This window comes from Embiotoca jacksoni, unplaced genomic scaffold (assembly GCF_022577435.1).
Source record: "Embiotoca jacksoni isolate LCO1_2020_lvr unplaced genomic scaffold, fEmbJac1.0.p SCAF_5, whole genome shotgun sequence".
Taxonomy (NCBI): Eukaryota; Metazoa; Chordata; class Actinopteri; family Embiotocidae; genus Embiotoca; species Embiotoca jacksoni.
Window position 1 is genome coordinate 18,294,154 of NW_027185403.1, and position 21,990 is coordinate 18,316,143.

Genomic DNA, 21,990 nt, shown 5'->3' on the forward strand with positions numbered 1-21,990 from the left:
TTAAACTTAAGCGCTACAAGCAATTGTAACATATCTAAAACTAGCCACTCATAAAGGGCCTGAACCATTTGCTGCATCATCTTTCACCCCCAGTTTAAAGCTCAAAACTGAAACTACTACTGGGTGTATTAACACAGTTTGTGGTATAGCAAAAGCATCTGAACGCAGGGAACAACCAGCTGCAGCCTAAGTAGGACTGAACACCTCCTGCAACCACAAACCACTCATACTCACGTATACACAAACAGATACTGCGATAGGGAAGTGAGCCCCACCCAGAGCCTTTAAAAGATGCTGTAGATGCTTGTGTGTGTGTGTGTGCGCGTGCTGTTTGCAAGAGCTACAAGATATTTCGGTCAACAGATAATTATTTTTTTTCTTCATAGCCAACTTTACGTTTTACCAGAAGTCACGTGTCAGATACTGTGCTATACTGCTGTGTCTGCATGTCATGAGGCTGCCAGAGGCTCACAGGGTGCAGCTTGTGAGCCAACAACAGGCAACTTTTATGATCAGACTTACTGGCATGTAAATACTGGTTAGATGCAAACCTGAAACTTCACACTTATTTCTGTACGTTGTTATTTGTGGTAGTGTTAATGTTGTTCTTCCATGAGTGCGACAAACGCTCACTGAAACCAAAAATATAGGCAGTGAAGCATCACAGGGCCACTCACCTTGTACACCTGACCGTATGTTCCATTGCCAACCACCTCAACCAGCTCAAAGATACCTGCTGGATCCTAGAGAAAAAGTAACACGGTCAAGGAAAAAAAGAGGATTGGACAAAAGAGATGTGAAGCGGCAAGAAGCTTTGTTCTCACAGCTGAGCAAAAAAAGCAGCACAGCGGAATCTATGAGTGTACAACTCTATAGCAAATGCTACATTTCAGCTTAGTCACAATACAACAGATTCATGCCAAGCAAAACTGTGACAAACAGCTTTATGCGCTCAGTGCTAAGGGTAAATAGAGAAGAACAATGGAGAGTTATCCTTCGATAGGGACTGAGGAAGTGGGACTGCAAATGTGGATAAGAATCTGAGCTACGAGGAATAAAAACATGGTCTGAAAAGCACTGAATATGTCTTTAATGTCATATTTTTTGGTCATATCTTCAGTTTAGAGCTGCAATTGATTGTCGACTAATCGATTAGCTGATTGATAGTCAAGGGAATAGTCAACTATTTTGATAATGAAATTGTTTTGGTTTTTTGAGTCATTTAGGCTATTTAACAGACAAACGCTAACATCCTCTGAGCCCAGCTCCTTGAATGGGAATATTCTCTCATTCCTTTAGTCCTCCATGATAATAAAGTGCATATTTTGTGGTTGTGGACTGTTGGCTGGGACAATACATGACACTTTTGGCAGCACATTATGTTTTGGGAAACACTGGTCAACATTTTACACTAATCTTTTTGACGTATTAAGAACCTAACATTTAAATACAAAATAATTGGCAGATTAGTCAGATTAGCCATCCAAACAAATGCCCAACTAAAAAAAAAAAAAACAGGCAGGGAGGATAAGATCACAAAACAGGAGCATCTAAGTATAAATACAAAGATAAGGAATATGAAATAGGTTAAAACCAAAAATATGACAGATTTAGAACTGGACTGCGTTTTACTGCATTGGGCTGTCATCATGTCGACCACTTGTTGCATTGTTGCATGTCAACTTTTCAGCAAGTCCACCAAGGGAAAGTCCTGTGTAAACACTGTAGCATGTAAACTTACACCAAACAGGACACAGGGCACACAGAAAGCATAATGCCATGGGATAAAGCACTCGATCAATTCAATATTATAGACACTTCGTTTTTGCAAGTGGATATAAAAGTGAGTTAGACAAGGTAAAAATAAAAAAAAATACAAATCTGACTAGTCAGTGAAGTTGTTGCTTGAAACTAACCGTGAAGTTTCAAGCGACACCCACCACATCCTACAATGTTTACTCAAACATTTCATTAAAAGGGAAGACAACGTTCCTTCACTTACTCTCAAAGCAGCGAGGTCAATATTGTCCAAACTTCGAGTGGTGTTTTCTCTCGACATTGCTGTCAGTAACTTTGCCAGCGTGTTGATATTTGTAGACAAGACATGGACGGTCGGACTTTCTCCTTACGTTACAAACTAACGGGTTTTCCTCTTGTCGGGTCCATTCTGAAGTTTCGCTAGCAGCGTCAAGCCAATCGATGAAAACCAATGCACTTCCGGGCAATCCTTTCAGAATAAGTGACTTTATCGGCAGACTGTTTTTTTGTTATGGATTTGCAGTTGTATTTGTCCTCTGTCAAAAAGAGATTAAACACAAATTATCATCGATATAACATAACCATTTATTTTATGTTTACAATAGAATACATGATAAAAAAAAAAAAAAAAAAAAAAAGCTCAATTTTTACTCCTACAACTTGTAAGCCTAATTGTGAAATTAACACTTTAACGCTGTTTCCGGTTATGTTAACACTATTCCATTGTTTGACACTTTTGAGTGTTGCGCTTGATAATTTTTTTTATTGGGAGTGACAAAAAAAAAACTTGACATCTCGTCAACCTTTGAGAAGCGATGAAGAAGCACCTTTGCATCACTAATCCTCTGCTTCGACAGCATGTTTTCTAATGAAAATGATGTAGTAGGCTACACTAATAAACAATAATCGTCCCACGTGTATCCGTGATCGTTAAAAAAACAAACGAACAAACTTTGCAGATACCTTTTTGAAAATTAAGATATCAACAGCACTAAAGTTAGATCACAAAACAGATAGGCTATTTGGAGCTGATCCTTGTAGTATCATTGGGCACAAATTCAATAAACTTTTGGCAAATTGTAATTAAAAAAATTGTCAAAGAGTACACTAGATTTCTGCACCTTCTCTGACTCGCATTCAGCCTCAAAATCTGGTCTATGAGGAGAATCAAAAGAAGCAGTGTGCAGAATTGAATGGCATCTAGTGGTGAGGTTGGAGACTGCAACCAATTGAACACCCCTTGCTTCACCCTCTTTTCCCAAACCTGTAAAATAATATATACGCTGGCCAAACTAGCAAAAATGGCAAAACAGCCTTTTAGAGTCAGTTTTGTTTGCCCCTTCTGGGCTACTGTATAAAACATGGTGGTGCAACACAGTGCTCTTCGTGGAGGGGGACCTGCTCCTTTCGTTGCTCTCAAGAGCTCATTCCAAAGCAATGGAAACACAACAATTCTTAGTTTCAGTGTATACCAATTAAAACATAACTATGAATACAATAATTGAGTTCTGACTAAATCCTTCGCACTGAACTTATCATGGCCCATTTCAAAGAGATGTCGTTTTTATTGTCCACTCTACAAAAGCAGGTGTGTGTGCACGTCCCTTAAGATATAAAACCTGATTTGTTGGTGGAAAAATATTGGAGATAAAATTGCTGTTCCAGCATTCACAAAATCTATTAGACATTGAACCCCTCGGTTCAACTCTCCTCCCTCCAAGGTGCAGAGAGGATGATGGTCGAAGCCGTTGCACCGCATTGAGGCTAAGGTTCCGTGTGACGGGGAGGATCTGGTGTCAGCGATCCTGCATCAGCCTCCGCCTTGGGAGGTTTGCGGGCACGAACAGGGGCAACGCAGAAAGGCAGAGACAGGCCAAGGTCCCCAACCTAAACTGGAACCAGTGCTCAGAGGACCAGACAACTTGGTTGATCTGGAGACAAAGTCAAGTCAAGTAAAGTCAGATTTATTTATAGAGCACATTTAAAGACATCAATGAACAAAGGAGAGCGCGGTGCTCGCCCAGGGACAAGGCGGCTGAAAGGCAACCATTTTGTTGTGTGTGTGTGTGTGTGTGTGTGTGTGTGTGTGTGTGTGTGTGTGCGTGCGTGCGTGTGTGTGTGTGCGTGCGTGTGTGTGTGTGTGTGTGTGTGTGAGGCGCACTCATACACCAGCGCTTGTCTGGGGGGAGGGCCTTAGGACAGAGGGGCGAGGCAGGGGGTGATCAGTATTTTCAAATTCTGCCTATATTTGTGTTTGTTTGTCTTTTTGCCGTTCCAATATTACCTCATCATACAGGTAATACCAGCTTGGTAGTGAGGTTGTTTTTTTTTAACTTTATTCTTGAACTTTTTTTTACATAAATTCTGAAAACATCAAGGTTCTCCTGTTAAAGACAGTAATTTTAAGTCATAACATTGACTTTTCATAGCAGACATTTTAAAACAGTAAAAAGAGGCACAGCTGTAATTAATAATATCATTATACTTGTGCTAGTCATCTCATTAATGTCAATATTACGCCTGTGCTTTTTCTTATTGTGGTAAAGGTTAATATTTGCCTGGAGGACACAAAAACAAGAAAATCAGAAAGTGAAGTGTTTTGCCATAAAAAGTGTAAGTCTCATCATTTCATCATTCAAAATCATTTAATTGAACAAATTCAAAATTGAGGAAAAAAACACCTAAACAAACAAACTCCTGTGATGTCTTTGTGCAGACTGTCTCGTTAAAGGTTAAAATATGATCATCGTCTGTGCCGGGTGTTGGTCACACTTCTTCAGACTTCCTGAGCTAGAAGTGTAGCTACCAGGCTTTGGCTGAATAAGGATGCTGTTCCAAACCCAATGTGGTGTTCACTAGTAAGTAGACCACACCATATATTTACAAAAGAACTGCTATCATAAACATATACAATAAAACACAATATATTTGGTGGTATTGTCATACAGTACAGTCAGGCAGATGGACATTGTCTTATGTCCCATTTGATACACCCCATTACATTTTACAATATTTATGTTCCTTTGTATTTTTAAGTGTAAGATGTATTGGATTGATGGAGCTTGACATCCCAGGCTCCGGACTGAACCAATGACTCATAGCCAGGATGGTGAAATAAGGGTCATTATGTGGTGGGACACAGTCACTGTGTGTTTGTGTGTGTGTGTGTGTGTGTGTGAGTGTTAGGGAGAAACAGAAAGCAAGACTATGCTTGAGTTCTGTGTAGGAGAATGAGAGATGGCAAGTGACTCTCTTGCACCCTCTGTATGTGCGTTTGTGTGTGTTAGTGAATGTGACAAATTTAAGGAACAAGTGAGGGGGGGGGGATGGCTGTAAGTGTGGAGTGTGTGTGTGTGTGTGTGTGTGTGTGTGTGTGTGTGTGTGTGTGTGTGTGTGTGTGTGTGTGTGTGTTTGTGTCACAGTGAAGAATGGTCTCTCTGTGGTCTCACACAGTGGCCCTGTTCACGCCAGGGTCAGCTGCCTGCACACATAAACACACACACACACACACACACACACACACACACACACACACACACACACACACACACACACACACACACACACACACACACACACACACACACACACACACACACACACAGATTTGTGGAATTGTATCCAACCTAAACAAGACAACAATTGAATAAGAAAATTCCAGAATAATGGAGGTTGTTTGTCACCATCATTTTTGGCTTTCCCTGTGTGTGTGTGTGTGTGTGTGTGTGTGTGTGTGTGTGTGTGTGTGTGTGTGTGTGTGTGTGTGCGTGTGCGTGCGTGCGTGCGTGCGTGCGTGCGTGCGTGCGTGCGTGCGTGCGTGCGTGCGTGCGTGTGTGTGTGTGTGTGTGCGTGTTGCTGTGTGTTTCCAAATATTCAAGATGTAAGGTAGTTTGTGTCAAGAGGAAGCTGACATTCTAGTTTTGTACACCATTTCCTGAGGGCACTTGCATGCATGCATGCACACACATATACTGTACGTAAAACACGCAAACAGCAAAGATAAGATAAGATATTGTTGCCAGTTTCTCAGGGAAAAAGATAAATATCTTTCTATATGTATTTGGCACATCAAGGCATTTCTATTTTACTTTTTATGAAGCTTTTATTTGAACGGTTTAATTGATCATACATAAAATAATAACCAATATGCTATACTCACCACATTAGGATGTTTACAGTAAGTATGTATCAGTTCAGTTTTTCACATCATATTGTTCAACTATAATTCCTGTTGTTATCGTTGCTTAAGGTAATTGCGTTATGAGTGAAAGTTGACGCTGAGATGTGTTGGATATGTTTTGGTTGCATTAACACATTTTTGGCTATACCATATTAATCACTGTGCTGAGCTACATATCAATGAAAAGAATAAAAATATTTTACAAATTGTAACAAGAAATGGGGGAGACATGTTTACTAGGAGGTAATAGTAAGAAAAAAAGTTGCTGACAAGACACATCACAGAGGCTCAGGACGGCTGATCCTGCTGCAAATGAACATAAGATTTAAAAGCAGCTTCCCAGATTATGAATTCTTGTTCAGGATGGTAAGAACAGCGGAGTCAGATCAACAACGCGACCGTTGGTGATTATAAGATCTCTTCTTCATTTAAATGTCTGCAGAAACCTTTTTACCTTCACCTCACACAAAAATGGTCATTAATGGCCAGTTTCTTCACTACACTTATTAAACCATACTGCCATAATTAAAGAAGATTATTGTATTTTTGAACAGTGAACTTGTTAGCAGAAGGTACATCAGTAGACCTTACCTGTCTGCTGAAGTCTGCTTGACCAGGTCTTTTAACCCTAATCTGCTGACTAACTAAAATATGATACAGTATGACTGGTTTTCTTGGTGAGGCTGAAATAATTGCTGAAAAAGAGCATTAATACTTAGTTGGTTAAAAAAAAAAAATCGAAATGCTAATTAGTCAGCTGGTTAATTATATTTACATATACAGAATTAACTATTTAAAGTCTGGCGCTAACACAAATATTCAGAACATTTCCAGCGAACATATACATAATACAGTATGTATATCATTGACATATATTTTTAAAGTCTGTGAAGGGATGAAAATTAGTCTAAAATCGTCCATAAGTGTTGAACTGGGATGAGATGTTGCGACTGTTGTGGTCATAGCATTTGATTTTCATAATTTTGTAAATAAATAAGCTCTGTCACTAAAAGATGGGGATATTGTGACCTCTCTCACTACCACAGCAGCTTTCAAATGGCAGTTTGACAAATTTGTAAACTAAAGTCCAATAAGACAGCTTGGAAAGTACAGTTGTGGAGCTGTACTGTTTCTGGTAAATGAGGACGAGACATTCTGATAGCAACCAGTTTGAGTGGCTTTCCTCCAGTCCAGCATTGCGTGATGCCTGACATCTGCTGGACTCGTGATGGCTGATGGCCAAGTTCCCTGGTTTTATTCTGGGGGCTCAGCTGGGCTGATTCTGGGTCTATATTGACCCAACCTCCCCAGAAACTTAGCCAAATCTTGATGCTGTCTCACATTTAGATGTTTTGTGCACGGCACTCAGCAGACTTCAACACATTGACCACAGCGGTCTTAAAGGGGATTGTGAAAAGGACACAAATGGTCAGAGATATGGGCTGAATGTTTGAAAGTAGAGCAGCAGAACAAGACCTGGAGAAGAGAAGCTCGCTGCAGGCTTAGTGATGTGGAGGAGACACAGATTGGGTTAGATGAAGATGTTGGGTTAGTTCAAAAACCATAACAGTTTAACCTTGGACCTAACCATCACTGCAAAATGTCCTATCTTCATGTTTTTATCCATTTGGTTATAGTAGTAGTATTATTAGAATAGACAATAAAAAGAATCCCATTAGGATTTGTAGATCTAGTTATTGTTTAATAATGAACAGAATGTGTCATGTTTTTATTAAAAGGTGTTAAAAGTTCATTAGAAACTACACTCTTTATTTGACAGCCAGAATTTGACTGACTGCCAGTATTGTTTATTACTTGTCCCACCACATCTCTGCTTTCTCATTCATCTGCATACCAGGAGAGAGTGCTGTTGCTTATGTTTGAACGTCACTCAAATCATGGCTGACATTACACTGAAGAGAAAAGAAGAGAGAAGGAGTGCTTTCAGATCACTGTGAAGTCAGTCAGGTCAGGGAGTGGCGTTTGTACGTGTTTGGGTGTTGATTCTTCCTATATGATCTTGTTCCTACACATTACTGTCGCTTTAATAATTTGGTTTCTGTAGGGGAGATTCATACACAATCATGGAATATTGTTAATGTATAAAATAATCTGTTTTTTCTTGGTATTCTGTTTGGCAAACACTGATATTTCCTGTTATTTCCGACCACTGAGCTGCTCTTGAGAAGAGAAAACATTCTGCTTTGAATGTAATATAATAATAATCTAGACTTAAACAAGCTGACATTTTACATAAAACACTCACTAGAAATCGTATGAATTATATAAATTAGGACTGAATGTATCAATACTCATGAAATAAAAAAAACCCAGTATAACTCAGACGTAACAGAAGTATAGAAAGGGAAGCATTCACTTGAAACTCACTCCCACATTTTGCTATAAAATCTTTGTCTAATATATGATGGATTCATCCACTTTTACAACCCCAGCAAATGAACGATTTAGATGTTTTTTGGCTGCAGGCTTAACAGATTTCTGTGAGCTAAATAATGTATGAGATTTCATACACAGATTAAGTTTTCATTGTGCAGTTAAAAGCTATCTTACTGTAACATGAGAACCTCTTTGGCAAATTTTCAAGATCTACACACTCCTCTGTGACTCAGCTCTACTGAGTCACAGAGGAGTGTTACACTGTTGCACTGCTTGGCCAGTGGTGTAACTGTTGTACTATTTTTGACCAAAAGGTTCCTCTGTTTTTATTGTACAGGGTTTATTCTAAATTTCCTCATAGACGACTATACAATACTATAAACAGGTATAAGCAGTGGTTAAGTGTGTAATTGTGTGTGTGTGTGTGTGTGTGTGTGTGTGTGTGTGTGTGTGTGTGTGTATAAATGAGGTTCATTTTTGTTGTTTGTGATACAGTAAAAAATTATGTATCTCCAAAAGATGGAAATACCACTTAACGATGAGTTGCTTCAATTTATTTTTCTTCAATTATAAAGACAGAATATTACAAAGTTTATTACAATTCATCCTGGGGGGAACTGGCATGTCTGTCCTAATTGGTGTCCCATTGCGGTCCTGCCAATGGGAATGAGGCAATCAACAAGGGAACCAAAAATGTCAACCTGTTGGTGGCGCTAGAGGAACAGTTGGGGATCTTCACAATCAGTAGGAAACGTGATCTGTGAACCAAATATGATTGCAACAAATCTTGCAATTATCACTGGATAATTGCAACATTTTCTTGTGGTATGAGAAAAAAAAAGGTCAGCAAAAATCCTCTAAGTCATTAAAGTGCTCTGGGGACCATGAATGTCTGTAAAAAAAACTTTATGGCAATCCATCCGATAGTTTTTGATATTCTAAATGTATAAACCAAAAATTGCAATGTCATGGCTGTACTAGAGGAGAATGATTGTTTCTATACAATTTCACAGCAATTTTTCAAATTGCCAGTAGTGATTTAGCAGTCAGATGTTTTACTTTGTTCCAAAGTGGAGGGGCAATCAACTAACGGAGAGAGAGAAATACAGTAGATTTAACATGGAATCTACAGTCATGCCAGGGCGTGTTATCTGATATAAACATGGTATAGAGCTTCTGGTTCAGGATACTGGTACATTTTTCTCTTTGATTCAAGCACTTTCCATCCATTCAGTAAATTAACACAACCTCCCATCATTATTATATCTTTGTTTACTCTGTTTTTAAGGACAATATATGTACAACAAAAATGTTTTTGCTGACATTTTAATGTGAAACCAAAGCAGGTTTATTTTGTTACAAATTAAAAATACCTACATTATGCTTTCTCACATCTTCTTCAGTGATGTCTGTATGTTCTTGTGTTCACAATTGAAAGTGTGTGTTAAGGAAAAAGTACAGTACAAGACTGGAGAAACTTTCTTGTAAGTAAAAGTCAGACCCCATTTTGTGCTAACCCTGTGGACATAATGAAACTTGAAATTTGCCATGCCTTTAAAATGACTTTGGATACATGATTACTGAGTTGGTATTCCACATGTTGGGGCTTCCATCTTTCAAAGCAGGATACCTAATAAGCAACCTAACTCATTGTGACTGCTCATTTTAACCACACTTTTTTTGGTGAGATTTATAATATTCCTGGACGTGTAAACTCCCTGACCACAAGAACAATTAAAAAAAAAAAAAATATCCATCACGAAATCTGTAAAGTACTCATTACAATGAAAATCATTTATTCAATCATTGCAAAACAACTAAAATAGACACATCGTACTTAGCCGCAAAATGCATATCTGTCTCATAATCTCTGTTTCCGTATCAAGAATCCAGAAAATAATCCAAAAATGGAAAATATCATTAAGGCAGTGCTGTAAACAGAGTGGTATTGTAACTTTTGTACTTCCCAGTAGGGCTATATAAGAGAAACCTTTTATAAGGCACATGCAGAAGTGTTTAACAGCCACTTTGAATTTGAGTCTGATATGTTCCCCAGATATCCAAAAGCTGCTTAGAGTTTGTTAGTATTGTTGTAATGACAGAGGTCCAGTAACAGTTGCCCTTGAAGAAAGGTAGTGTACCCATAAACAAACCACCATGAGGAGGATCTGTCAGGTCGATTCCCAAATGATTCATACACAGACCCACATACACATCTTCAATGTAAACAGCTTTAACGTGTGCAGACGCCTCCAGTATCTTCTTGGGTAAATCCAGTGAGAACACATAGCCTAGTCCCAGGGCATAAGGTGGGTATTGTGACTCAGAGAAGGCAGAAACAGGCAGAAACCACTTTGAGTTGGGATCTCGAAGAACAGCACCACTCCTTGCCACCATTCCTGTCATGTAATGACGTCTGGGGGCCTTCAAAAGCATGTCAACAAGGTTGTGAACATTAAGGAACATGTCCGAGTCAATCTTCATCGCATAGCACGTGTTGGGGCAATGACTACTGAGCCATTCGAACATAACCATCGTTTTAATGGTGAGGTTATTGTAGCTGTCCAAGAAGTCACTCTGGAGAATGTCATGATGTCTCTCGCTTTCATGTAATACCTAAAAAAAAAAGTGAGATAGGGGACTGAAGTTAAAGCAGTAATTAACAGATTTTTTTTCCTGGCAACCACTTTTTTAAACCTCCAGAAGAAATTGAGAAACATTTGCATTTAGTTGGAGTTGTATTTCTGTTCAACTGGTGAAAAATCCAGTGCACACTCAAGTGTTAACGCTGGTCTTCTGTTTCCACCAAAACCTGAGTGAAAAATTGGACTCATTACTGCTAAATACTACGCTGTGTTTACCATTGAGTCTCTTACTTTGTCTATCTGCCATTTTGGTGGCGTATAATTAGCATAAATGGGTTTTGATTTTTTTTTTTAATTTAAAATTTTTTTTTTTTTATATTTGTTTACTACTTTATATATGGGAAACAGAAGTGTACAGGAAGTGTAGTTTATGTATTACATGGAAATGCGGTTAACAGACATCATCCCAATGGCAAATGTGATTTTTTTCCCCTGGATTTTCCTGATTTGCATTACTGTAAGATGTGAACAGGGATGTTAAGGGACTGCTACTCTTCTTTAACATTATATGGTGCAGCCAAGGAGATGTAACTGTTCACTGTTGGGATGACGGCTATATTTCATGCCCAAGGAGTTCTCGCACTCCATTGTTGAGACCTTCATCATGATTTCTGGAGACTTTAATCGTGTGCCTTGTCTATAACATTTATGTGTTTGTAAGTTTCTCCTTCAAGAAGAACATTTCAATAGACCTCTGTGATAATGTAAGGGCTGCATTGAGTCCTCCTAACTACTCTGAACATAATTTAGTCCTTCTTCAGCCCCAGTAAAGGCCACTTGTACTGCTGAGGCAGAGACGGTTCTGGGCAACTGCTGTTAGTCTGACCAGAGGGTGTTGCAGAAACTACAGTGAGGACAACGAGGAGGTCATACACTGCACCACAGACTACCTAAAGTTCTGCATAAACGTATTGTTGTTACCATCACACTTGTGTGCTGCTTTCCAAATAACAATCCCTGGATTGCAAGTGGCATTAAGGATCTCCTCTAGAAGAAAAAGAGTGCATTCAAGGATGGAGTTCATCAGCTACAGATACACCCTTCCCCCCAGACTGCCATCATGGACAATTTCTATTTTATAGAATATATTTATTTGAGACAGAAAAATGATTCAACTCACTTGTTTTTTATTAAGGGGCTCTGTCCCATCTTCCTGCCTGACCGTTCCCAGCAGGAAGTAGTGGACGACTACTTGGCCTAGCACTTTGGATTCTTTCCCCCACGTGTTGCGGATTATGTCACGGGCCTCTCTGTTGTTGGGTTCAACTGGGATCATAAGAACCAAGAATGGGCTTTCCTGGCGACATCTCTTTGGTTCATCCAATATGAAATGGTACTGGTGTGGGTATGCCACAAAGTACTGTAGTGGGGAGTAATAAGAGGGTGAGATCTGTGCAAGCAGAGAAGGCTGATGTTCATTGAGCTTTCCAACTTGATAGTACAAAATTTTTTTTTTTCAGTTAATTTACATCAACTTTTTTCTTACATAAGCTTCACACTGAAAATCACAATATGGATTATCGATACATTTTGACTACTAGGCTGTTTGCGCAGTTTGGGCCCTATTTTATACTGACAGAGTTGGTCTAAGTTGGTCTCAGTGGAGATCCAGGTGTATCTGAGAGCTATTTTTTGTGGCCACAGTGGGCAAAAGTGAACATTTACAGACCTATCCAAAATCCCACTGAGATGATGGGTGGATTTCATATGTATTTTATTGCGCTAACATAAATAATAAAAACAAGATTTTCTGAATGCAACCTTCCGCTTCAGTTAAGATTAAGCTGGCTTTTGTCTACGCTGTATTGAATTGGATGCAAATCAAGCATTTGAAACGTGTCATAAGCCGGCAGCCAATCTCAGCCATAAAATATAAAAGGCACTCTGGTTAACTACAAATAAATTGCAATTAAAGTACAAATAAAGGGGTAACAATTCAAAAGCCTTTTCACCTACTTCTCTGGTTTAGTAATCTAGCCAGCCTTGCAAGACCACTGAGTGTGACACTGTATCACTAATGCAGGAAAGATCAAGGCAATTTGCACACAGCAGCTTAATGATTGGAAAGTAAATGTTACACACTCAACGCTCACAATGCAGTTTATTTCTCAACACCACAACCTGAAACCACCAGATAAGTATGTCAGTTTAAAGTGCAAAGTTTAGCTAGCGGCGCTGATCTGTTCCTTATCCAGGAGTTATAAAACTGACAATATAGGTAGGTAGGTAGGTAGGTAGGTAGGTATTTACTTTATTAATCCCTGAGGGGAAATTTTTTTTATTATATACTTTTATATATATTTATATATAATTTATATATACATTTTTTTATTATTATATACTGCTCCACAGCGGTTCAAAGGGGATGAGAGGAGCTGATTTGATTGGCCATGACTGAAGTACTTTGAACACACCATTTGAAAAAACATCTTGCCTGGTGAAAATCAGCTTGTTAGCTGTTTTGGCAATGAGCAAAATACAAATCTTTTTTGAATGACTGAATTTGAAACAGTGTTAAAGAACATTTAAAAGAACCCCTAAAAAGTATTTCTTTGCTGAAACACAGTTTGATGGTAACAATAGCAGGAAATGAAATAAATGTCATGTTCATTTTATTGATGTTTCACTGATGACTCATCTAAAGAGTTGCAGATCAGATAAACAAAGAAAAACTGCACGAACACATTCAATGTTTTTTTTGTTTTTTTTTATGCGTTGGTCATCATAGCTGCTTTTGCTTCGAGGTGACACAGATGGCATAGAGGCCAGTAAACATACTTACACTGTCAACTGAAGTAGTCATATTGTCATAAGACTGACTCAACCATGTGCTTGTTCTCCAAAAATCCAAAGGCCATGATAGCTGGGAGCTTAAACTGTAGGTAATTAAAGTCCCCATCATGAAGAACAGCATCAAAAAACCCAACCATCGTCTAACTCTTTTCGGTGGTGTCTTTTCACTGTCAAGACAAAAGTGAAAGTGAACATCTTTAAGGCCCTTTAACTGCACATCACAAGCATTTAACTGTCCAATTCTTAATTGGAATCAGGAAGCACTTTGTCTCTTCCTTTCCCAATAATGTGGGCTTTCCTCATTAGCTGTGATTTAATCATTGTTTAGAGGAAAAGGAGGAGTTTTCATTAGGATCTGTATCCATCAGAAGCCACCACAACCACAAACTGAGCAGATCTTACTGCGAGCATTTTACATTCGTAGAGAAAAGTGTGATGGAGACTGAACATTCTTCTCTACAGATTCTCTGGACATATTCTATGTTGTATTTGGCCTTAATAGTAACTACACAGCAATCAACTAACAGAGACAAAGAGCCATAAAACCGCAGAGATAAGCTGCACAATTACACAACTGTATCGAAAGATTATGACCAGTGGAAAAATATATGTGGTTATGTGATAACATATTTAAGAGAATGAAGCAGGGTAACAATAATTTATTTAGAAACACATGTTTAGTTTCACTTTTAGTTTGATCTGACTGTCTCTGCTGTGAAACCAGAAAAACGACATTTGGCATTATGGCATTATCAGCTAAAATTATATTTTTGTTTTGTTTACCCGATTAAACATTACAGACACATTATCAGAAATGAGACATTTGTACACTGCGACTTAAAACGTTAACTTTAATGGTTGTGAGGCGCTCCGTCACTACTGTAATCAGGCTGGCCGATCCATTTTCTGTCCATGTTATAAAAGCTTTCACATTAAAGAACCACACGGAGTCCACAAGCTTATACGGCATCATCTTTTTCAGTCAATATATTTTGAATAAAGGGAAAATCTACACTTACCATTTAGAAACAGAGTTCTCCGCCATTTTCAAAGGGTAACAAATTATTTCAAAGCTGACTGTCAGCAATCACTTTGCGAAATGCGGATGTTGCTGTGTGCCTAACTGTATTGTGGTTTGTAGTAGAGTGTGTTCGACAAACACACCCGCCTTCCTTTTGAGCAGTTACTGGCAGGAAAGAGATACTGCTTTGAAGGGCTACGCTTGATGACGTGCTGATGATTCAGATATGTATACTGGAGTTGGTTATGCCTTACAATAACACTTGCAAAGCTTGCTGAACAGATTTTCAGTAGAAGTATGGACAACATGACACAATGTGCAATCTCTCTGATGTATAAACCCTGACTCTTTATGACACTATTAATGATTATCCGCTTTTTATTAGGACATTTATTGTAGCTCAACTTTGCTTGTACTTCTTGTACCTTATACTGACCTCTGTTAAGTCAGTACTTCTTGAATGCGAATGTTTCTCAATAAAAAAAGGCTTCAGTGATGATAAGGATCTTAAGTATGTGCTCTTAACTGGTTAAGAGCACATACTTAATACTTCATTTATTATGAAACAGACAAGAGTTTGAGTTAACAGCAAAATAAAGCACGAGCCAATGATAAAAACAAAACAAAACAACACAGGTTTCTTATAAAAACAGTAATAAATAAAAATAAATCCAACCTACTGTGTTCTGTAAAACTATAAAACCAATTGTAGTATTAAGACATACAGTCAATTAAGGCTAAACTGAGAAACGTGTTGGGAGTCTCACTGGTAAGACAAACGTTTTACTGCACGATAAACTATTGATCCCTTCAATTTGTTAGTTGTAATAGCAAGTTCTTTGTAATAGTGTGTGTGTGTGTGTGTGTGTGTGTGTGTGTGTGTGTGTGTGTGTGTGTGTGTGTGTGTGTGTGTGTGTGTGTGTGTGTTCTTCTATGCTTCTACCACAAACAGAAAGAATTGTGAAGTTAAAGTATTGTGACACAGTTATGTGTATAAGTGTCACCACTACTGAAAATCTGGTCACCAGACATTTTTCTTCTTTAATGCAGGATATACATCAGTGTTTTTTTACTAACGTATGTTGAGTATGAGCAAAAGATTTGTAACTCACTGGATAAAAAACTAAATTAACAATGTGGACTTTTTATGTCACCTCCCGTTCAGTAGCTTTCTTTCTGACATTTCAAGATTTAAACTGATACCGAACATACCTGAAGGTTCTTATGACAGAAGTACTCTCTGCATTAAAAAAGCGTTGATTGTTAGGACATTTTGATGGTTTTGCAATTTGAAATGAAAGTAAAAGCAACACACTGCAACTTTGACTTAATTGGGAAGTAATTCAAGAGGAAGAGGACCCCCAGTCATTCAATGTGAATCATACTATTGTGAAATAATTCTAATGAATGTATCCATCAAGTAAAATGTTTATTATATTTCTACAACATCTTCTAGTGTTATTATCACGTCATACCTTCAGTTTGTCCAAAACTTCAGCACATGTCCACATATTTATGTATGTAATGACATGTTCAACAGCTCCAGCTGTAATAATAAGCATAAATTAGCATTCTAACATGCTACACTAAGATGGTGAACATAGTAAACATTAAACCTGCTTCAGCATCCACATAATGGCATTGGCATTACTGCAAATTTTAGCTTGCAGATTGCAGATTGTTTCATTAACCATTGTGCCGATTTATAAAGCGCTGCGGGTATATCTGTATCCTCTCAGTCTTGTTAGAAATACATTTGGACATCCTCAGTACCAGGTTAGTGTCAGAGAAAGATGGTGGTCTTGGTTTTATAATTTCAAAAAAAAAATCCTCTGATATATAGAACAGGATGTGGTTTTTAGCATGTACCTGACACCACAATCTTCCCATGACCTGAATCAAAAGGCTTTAGTTGTGCTAACTACTACTGTGCGTGAGTGCTTTCACGTCTTTTCTCCGTGATAATCAATGCTTGGGTCTGCTTGGAAGAGGCGGACTTGGGTCCAGATCTGCATACAGTATTTGGGTGCAGTACACATCAGATGACAGGGCTAGCTGTACCAAAATCAGTAAATGTGCAATTGTTAAGGATATGACATCAGTATTGCTGTAATGTCAAAAGTGGTTTTCACACCCTCCTGTCTCAGAAACAAATGCAGCTATAATGTGAAGTAGTGTTCCATTGTGAAGTTGGCATGTTTGAACTGTACTGAATCCAATGGATTCGATGCACATTTGTACTGTGCATATTGTTGTTTTCAACACAATGATGTGTAATGACATTAACATATGAAACAATGTGAGCGCTGGCCAGAGGGAGAGTTGGAAGTCAAAATCGTAGCCAGTCATGGTACACATTAATAGTTCTTAATCTGAATACATGCACCCTTCAAGAGGTGAACCTCTCATGTCAAAGAGCAACTTGCAGGTTTGATTTTTCAATAAATGTATGTAATGTCACAAAAGGGAGTCAACTCTCCCGTATAGTGCACTTTGCAGTAATAGATTAAAATAAATCTGACGGGTTGCAAGCTGGTTTTTATGACTTTTAGTCATAGTGTTGCACAGCGGTGCAGTGGTTAACAATGTCACGTCACACCGAGAAGGTTCTGGGTTTCAACCTCCTTGTTGTCTGGGGTCTTCTATGTGGAGCTTACATGTTCTCCCTATGGCTGTGTAGGTTTTTCTCCGGCTTTCTCCCCCAGTCCGGTTTGACTTGCAAGTTAGACTAACATGTGACAGACCTGCGGTCTGTCCAGAGTGAACCCTTGTTTTTAGGTTCTTGATTCCTGTTGTTCTGGGTTTTGTACCCTCATGGTTGAAATGCACTTATTGTAAGTCGCTTTGGATAAAAGCGTCAGCTAAATGAAATGTAATGTTTTTCCCCATAGTCAGCTGAGATACGTTCCAGCCCCCTGTGAACAAGTGTCCTTGTTGTGCATGTATATATACATTTTGTTCAATAATCTAGTTTTAGCTTCATTTTCAGACACATTAATTCACAAGGGTCACTGACCTGCAGGAGAGAGATGTGTTTCTATTAGTAGAAAAAAATTGTAGCACTTAACATTTGGCAAAAAGTAAATATCTAAACAAATCAGTTGGGTAGAAACATAATTTCCAGAAGATTCCAGGTTTAATCAGATGCTTCAGAGATGAAACCTGTCAACTCTTTTGGGATTTTCAGCCAACCTCAGTTGGTCAACAAATACCACAAGAAAACCAAAAGCATAGCAGTGCCTGTATTTCATAATGCAGTTGATACACGAAAGAAAAGGAAACATCTGCACTCGATAGCTCTTCCTCACTAACCAAGATGTATGAGACACAAACTGAAATTGAAATTCATGGGTAATTTGAATTGTGAGAACTGAATGTAGACAAGCAAATGAGTTGGATTCTCTTGTAGGATCAAATACAGTTTCAGAGCAAATTAATAAAATGTCTTTGTTTGTTTCAAACAAAAACAAAAAAAATCAATATCATATTATGCTATTTAGATTCAGCTTCTCTGTGCAATTATTCAAGTTAAATAACACAAATTCAGATTATGTGTTTCAGATTCAGATTTTTTTAATGCACTTCAAATTCAAATCTAAATGATTCAAATTCAGCTTGTAGTGGCACATATTTCTGCCCATAACTGTTCTTCACTTGCCCCCCTAAAGCATTTTCTCCCAGCAGTGGTTATCGTGTTGGCAGTACCTAAAATACTGCATAAATTAAGTACTGCGCTTGTCAGGGCCCTGTACTCCTGGTTAGCACAATATTTACTATTGTACTGGGGATTTACTCTCTGTTATTGGTATGCATTGTGGGATGCACTGGTCATGAGTGACCACTGTGGTTTCTGCATAGCAAGATTACAACTAGATTATCTTTTTTTGATGTTTGATGACATGCTGCCAAACCTTTACAATGAACATCTGCCTGAACATGAACCAAAACTCAGCAGAATGAAAACTTATCAACCACAACCTAAATGGACCAGTGTCATGGGAAAGTACACCACTATCATTCCTGCAGTAAAAAAACGTTTGAACTCTGGGGAGAGCAGCTGTCACTTCCTTAATACTAATATAGTAAGACAGACGGACAGACAGATAGACAGGTTACTCACCATCTTGCTATCCTGTAGCTCACAAATATGTTTCAAAGCTTGACTCCTTGTAAAAATAAGTAAGGAAAATAAAATAATCACTGTATTGCCTGTAGAGCTGCTCCAGATTTGATGCCTTTTAAAATCACATCAGCTTAATTCCCTGTGTACTCATATTCCCTGGGTAGTGGAACAGTATGCTTCAGTTTTGGCTCCAGTCTATTTGTGGTAGGAAAGACAAATGGGAAATTGATAAACACAAGTACTAATTTCTTATTTCTTTGTTTTCAAATTATATTTTATTAGAACCTAATGGATGCTGAAATTTAGTTCACTGTTATAAAATATCATTTAGTCATCCATTTTTGTGGTAAAAAATAATGTCAATTAGCTTAGCATCTTAAAGATATTGTTTCGGTTATTAGTTTTTGTATAGTTTTGTCTTTGTCTGTCCCTCCTACTTGCTGGGACTTTTGACAGTCCCAGCTAAAGAGAGACCCAATTATATTCTACTCGCTGTCCTTCAGTTCAGCTCAGCTCAGATTAGCCCAGCAGAGTGTAAAACTGGCTCCAGCATGTGAGAGGCTGAGTCTGTTTCCACCATCAACATGACCAGCATAATTATATATACTATAAGGAAATCAAAGTGAGGATGTAAGTAGAGGAAGTAGGCTGTGTAGAGAGAAGTGGATGTTAAATAGATGGAGTTGGGGGGAGGAGCCAGGTATGTAAGGAAGATGACAGTTAGAGGAGATTACGAGAAAACAGCTTGCAAAAAATATGGTTGAGCAAGAAACAGAAAATGAGAACAGATGAAAGGGTAGTTGGGCAAAAGTAAGATGCAAGAAATAACAGTTGAATGTGGCAGACAACAGTCATCCAAAATGTATAAAACAACTCATATAATTTTTATTTGCTCTCAGTTAAATTATTTCAACCAATATATCCAAAGAATAGTCAAAGAAATTAGCAGAAATTAAAGGACAACCACTATACTGTATATTGCCATTGAATATAACAACTCAAATAGTTAATTATTGTATCAAACAATCTCAAATATCCAGAATTCATTGGTTCTAATAAGACAATGACAGTACCTTTGTGTAAATTCAAAACATTATCCACTTTGCTTACATATTATGGGAATAATCTTGCTTTTTTTTTAAAGCTCACAAAGAAGAATGTGGTCTGATTCGGCTTGGAGTCCTGCTTTTTATGTAGTGAAGCCCCCATTGGCTGAATGGTACTGGTCAGGTTCAAAACATCAGTCCATTAGCAGGGTTGTACTGCCATGATCCGTCCGTCTATCCATCCATCCATCCATCCATCCAGCCCCCCCCCCCCCTCATCCATCCATTCACCATTGTCCCACCCACCCACCTACCGACCACCCAACCAATCTATCCATCCATCCATCCATTCATGAAAAGAAGAACAGAGCAAAAGCAAAAAAAAAGCTCTGGAACCCACACACTTAATGTGGGTGTTAACAGAAATTGGAGGGAACTAGTCACTGTCATGTATAGGTCTATACATAAGTTATGGAAGCTGTACAGAGATTATTGTAACAAACAGACAGTAAAAACAAAGACTGATAAAAATTCTAACTGACCTTCTAAAACTAAATAAATAATAAAAATGTTTTTGGAGGGACACCTCCTTTTTTCCCTTTATCAGTTTTTATCATAATGTCATGGCCAGACAGAAAACAAATACACTGTATCAACATAATATGTTTGTTTGCCTCCATATTAAAAGAGGCTGCGACAAATGATTGTGTCATTTACTATCTATCTTTATTTGATAATTTTTTTTTTTATCTAAATGGGTGGTCATGCAAATAGAAAAAGCCAAGTCCTTTATGCTTGTAGTTGGGTGGTAAAAGTTGATAGTTCATCTCTTGGCCAGTTTGCTTCTTGTAGTTAACTAGTTACAGTTTACTGCGTTACAAGGTGATGTGCTGGCTAGTTTCCAGTCTCACTGTGGCCTCAAGCACACATCTAGCTCAAGCTGTAACTAGTCTTACAGTCAACTAGTTAATAAAAACAACTAGTTTCCATCTAACTGTGCCTTCTCAGTAGATCAGTTTAGCAGTTTTAGTAATTGCTTTATACATAACTTCAACTTGTTATTCTTGCTGAAAAACATTTTCAAGTCAACCGGTTCAGCTGCTAAGAGCCAAACCAGGTAGCTAGCTGTAGATCAGTATGTCAAGAGGTTGACTAGTTGTTTTAAGGTGGTCTGGTATTCTAAAATCATTGCTTGATGTCTGCCTCATCTGCCTAACAAGCCACCTAGTCAACAGGTAGACTGATATTTGGAGAACTCACATAAGTAGAAGATCAACTAGCATTCTTAGATTCCGCTACGTTTAGTTTTTCAGTAGACTGATAGTAATTAAACAGCCGACAAATCAACTGGTTTTCACAACAGCTGGTGTGTGAGCAGACTTCAGAGATACTGTTTTTGTGCTCCAAGGTCCAGGTTGGGAGCTTATTAAACAAACAGAGTACTACTGTCTGCAGATACCACAGTCCATTCCATTTTCTCTTCTAGTTCTTTACCTGTCTACAAACACAGCATGACTTTTCTACTGGTATGACAAGGGCACGAGTCCAGTAGCCTTCCCCTCCGGTGGTCATGGCTACTCATTGTACATCCCAGTTGGTATTCAGGTAGTAGGTCCAAAACCAGAGTGCAATCATTTTTATAATCTCTGTGTAAGCATTCTGCAGCCAGTATACCCAACAAGTGTGAATCCAGGCTTTATTCGGTCTTTCAGTAGTCATGTGTTGGGAAGTGGCCAAAAAGCCGTCTGCCGACAGTCTCTTGCGTAAGCCAGTCCAACACCAAGTCTGTACAAGGTCCAAAACCCCAAAGAAAACCAGTTGAGCCACCGGTCTACCCAAAGCCAGTGACAAGCAGTCTGTAAACCGGTCTGTAATCCAGTGCCAGCTGAGTGGTCCATCTACCAGATGTCAGAGCTTAGTTCTCTGCTGGTGAGTGGGACAAAGGTGCTGTTCAGGTGGAGTTCTGGCTTTTTCCCAAGCGTACTGCTCTGAGGCACCTGGGAAACAGACACACCACATTGATTAGC

The 21,990-nt window shown here is 38.5% G+C and overlaps 3 protein-coding genes across 10 annotated transcripts in view; all 3 read right to left on the reverse strand.

Annotated features, from left to right (window-relative positions):
- The window catches only part of LOC138211466 (mitogen-activated protein kinase kinase kinase kinase 4), a 67,394-nt gene extending 65,249 nt beyond the window's left edge, over positions 1 to 2,145 (reverse strand). For 4 of the 5 annotated variants that reach the window (XM_069171391.1, XM_069171394.1, XM_069171392.1 and 1 more), the window contains exons 1-2: positions 2,003 to 2,145; positions 678 to 743 (exon numbers count right to left, since the gene is read on the reverse strand). In XM_069171391.1, coding sequence (XP_069027492.1) covers positions 678 to 743; positions 2,003 to 2,059 — 123 coding nt within the window. In that variant the 5' untranslated portion in view covers positions 2,060 to 2,145. Of the gene's footprint in view, positions 1 to 677; positions 744 to 1,632; positions 1,712 to 2,002 lie in introns of all 5 variants that reach the window. The other variant, XM_069171393.1, reaches the window with a different exon arrangement.
- Positions 2,146 to 8,887: 6,742 nt separating this feature from the next.
- On the reverse strand, positions 8,888 to 15,057 carry LOC138211722 (beta-1,3-galactosyltransferase 2-like). Of its 2 annotated transcripts, XM_069171809.1 has the most exons (4): positions 14,793 to 15,057; positions 13,763 to 13,940; positions 12,101 to 12,340; positions 8,888 to 10,951 (listed from the first exon to the last, which is right to left on the reverse strand). In XM_069171809.1, exons 1-4 carry the CDS (start codon positions 14,816 to 14,818, stop codon positions 10,352 to 10,354), a joined length of 1,044 nt encoding a protein of 347 aa, XP_069027910.1. In that variant the 5' UTR covers positions 14,819 to 15,057; the 3' UTR covers positions 8,888 to 10,351. The 2 variants fall into 2 exon arrangements, with proteins under 2 accessions (XP_069027910.1, XP_069027911.1); XM_069171810.1 differs by lacking the exon at positions 13,763 to 13,940.
- A 5,230-nt stretch (positions 15,058 to 20,287) lies between these two features.
- Positions 20,288 to 21,990, reverse strand: part of il1rapl2 (interleukin 1 receptor accessory protein-like 2) — a 446,491-nt gene continuing 444,788 nt past the window's right edge. For all 3 annotated transcript variants that reach the window (XM_069170885.1, XM_069170884.1, XM_069170886.1), the window contains exon 18: positions 20,288 to 21,960. In XM_069170885.1, the coding sequence (XP_069026986.1) occupies positions 21,862 to 21,960 (99 nt within the window). In that variant the 3' untranslated portion in view covers positions 20,288 to 21,861. The remainder of the gene's footprint in view (positions 21,961 to 21,990) is intronic.

Coding starts and splice junctions, on each gene's coding strand:
- LOC138211722 (XM_069171809.1), bottom strand. CDS start 14,818: ATGGCGGAGAACTCTGTTTCTAAATG. Junction 12,341..13,762: donor TGACTACTTCAGTTGACAGT/GTAAGTATGTTT, acceptor TCCCCACTACAG/TACTTTGTGGCATACCCACA. Junction 10,952..12,100: donor AGCCCCTTAATAAAAAACAA/GTGAGTTGAATC, acceptor TTTTTTTTTTAG/GTATTACATGAAAGCGAGAG.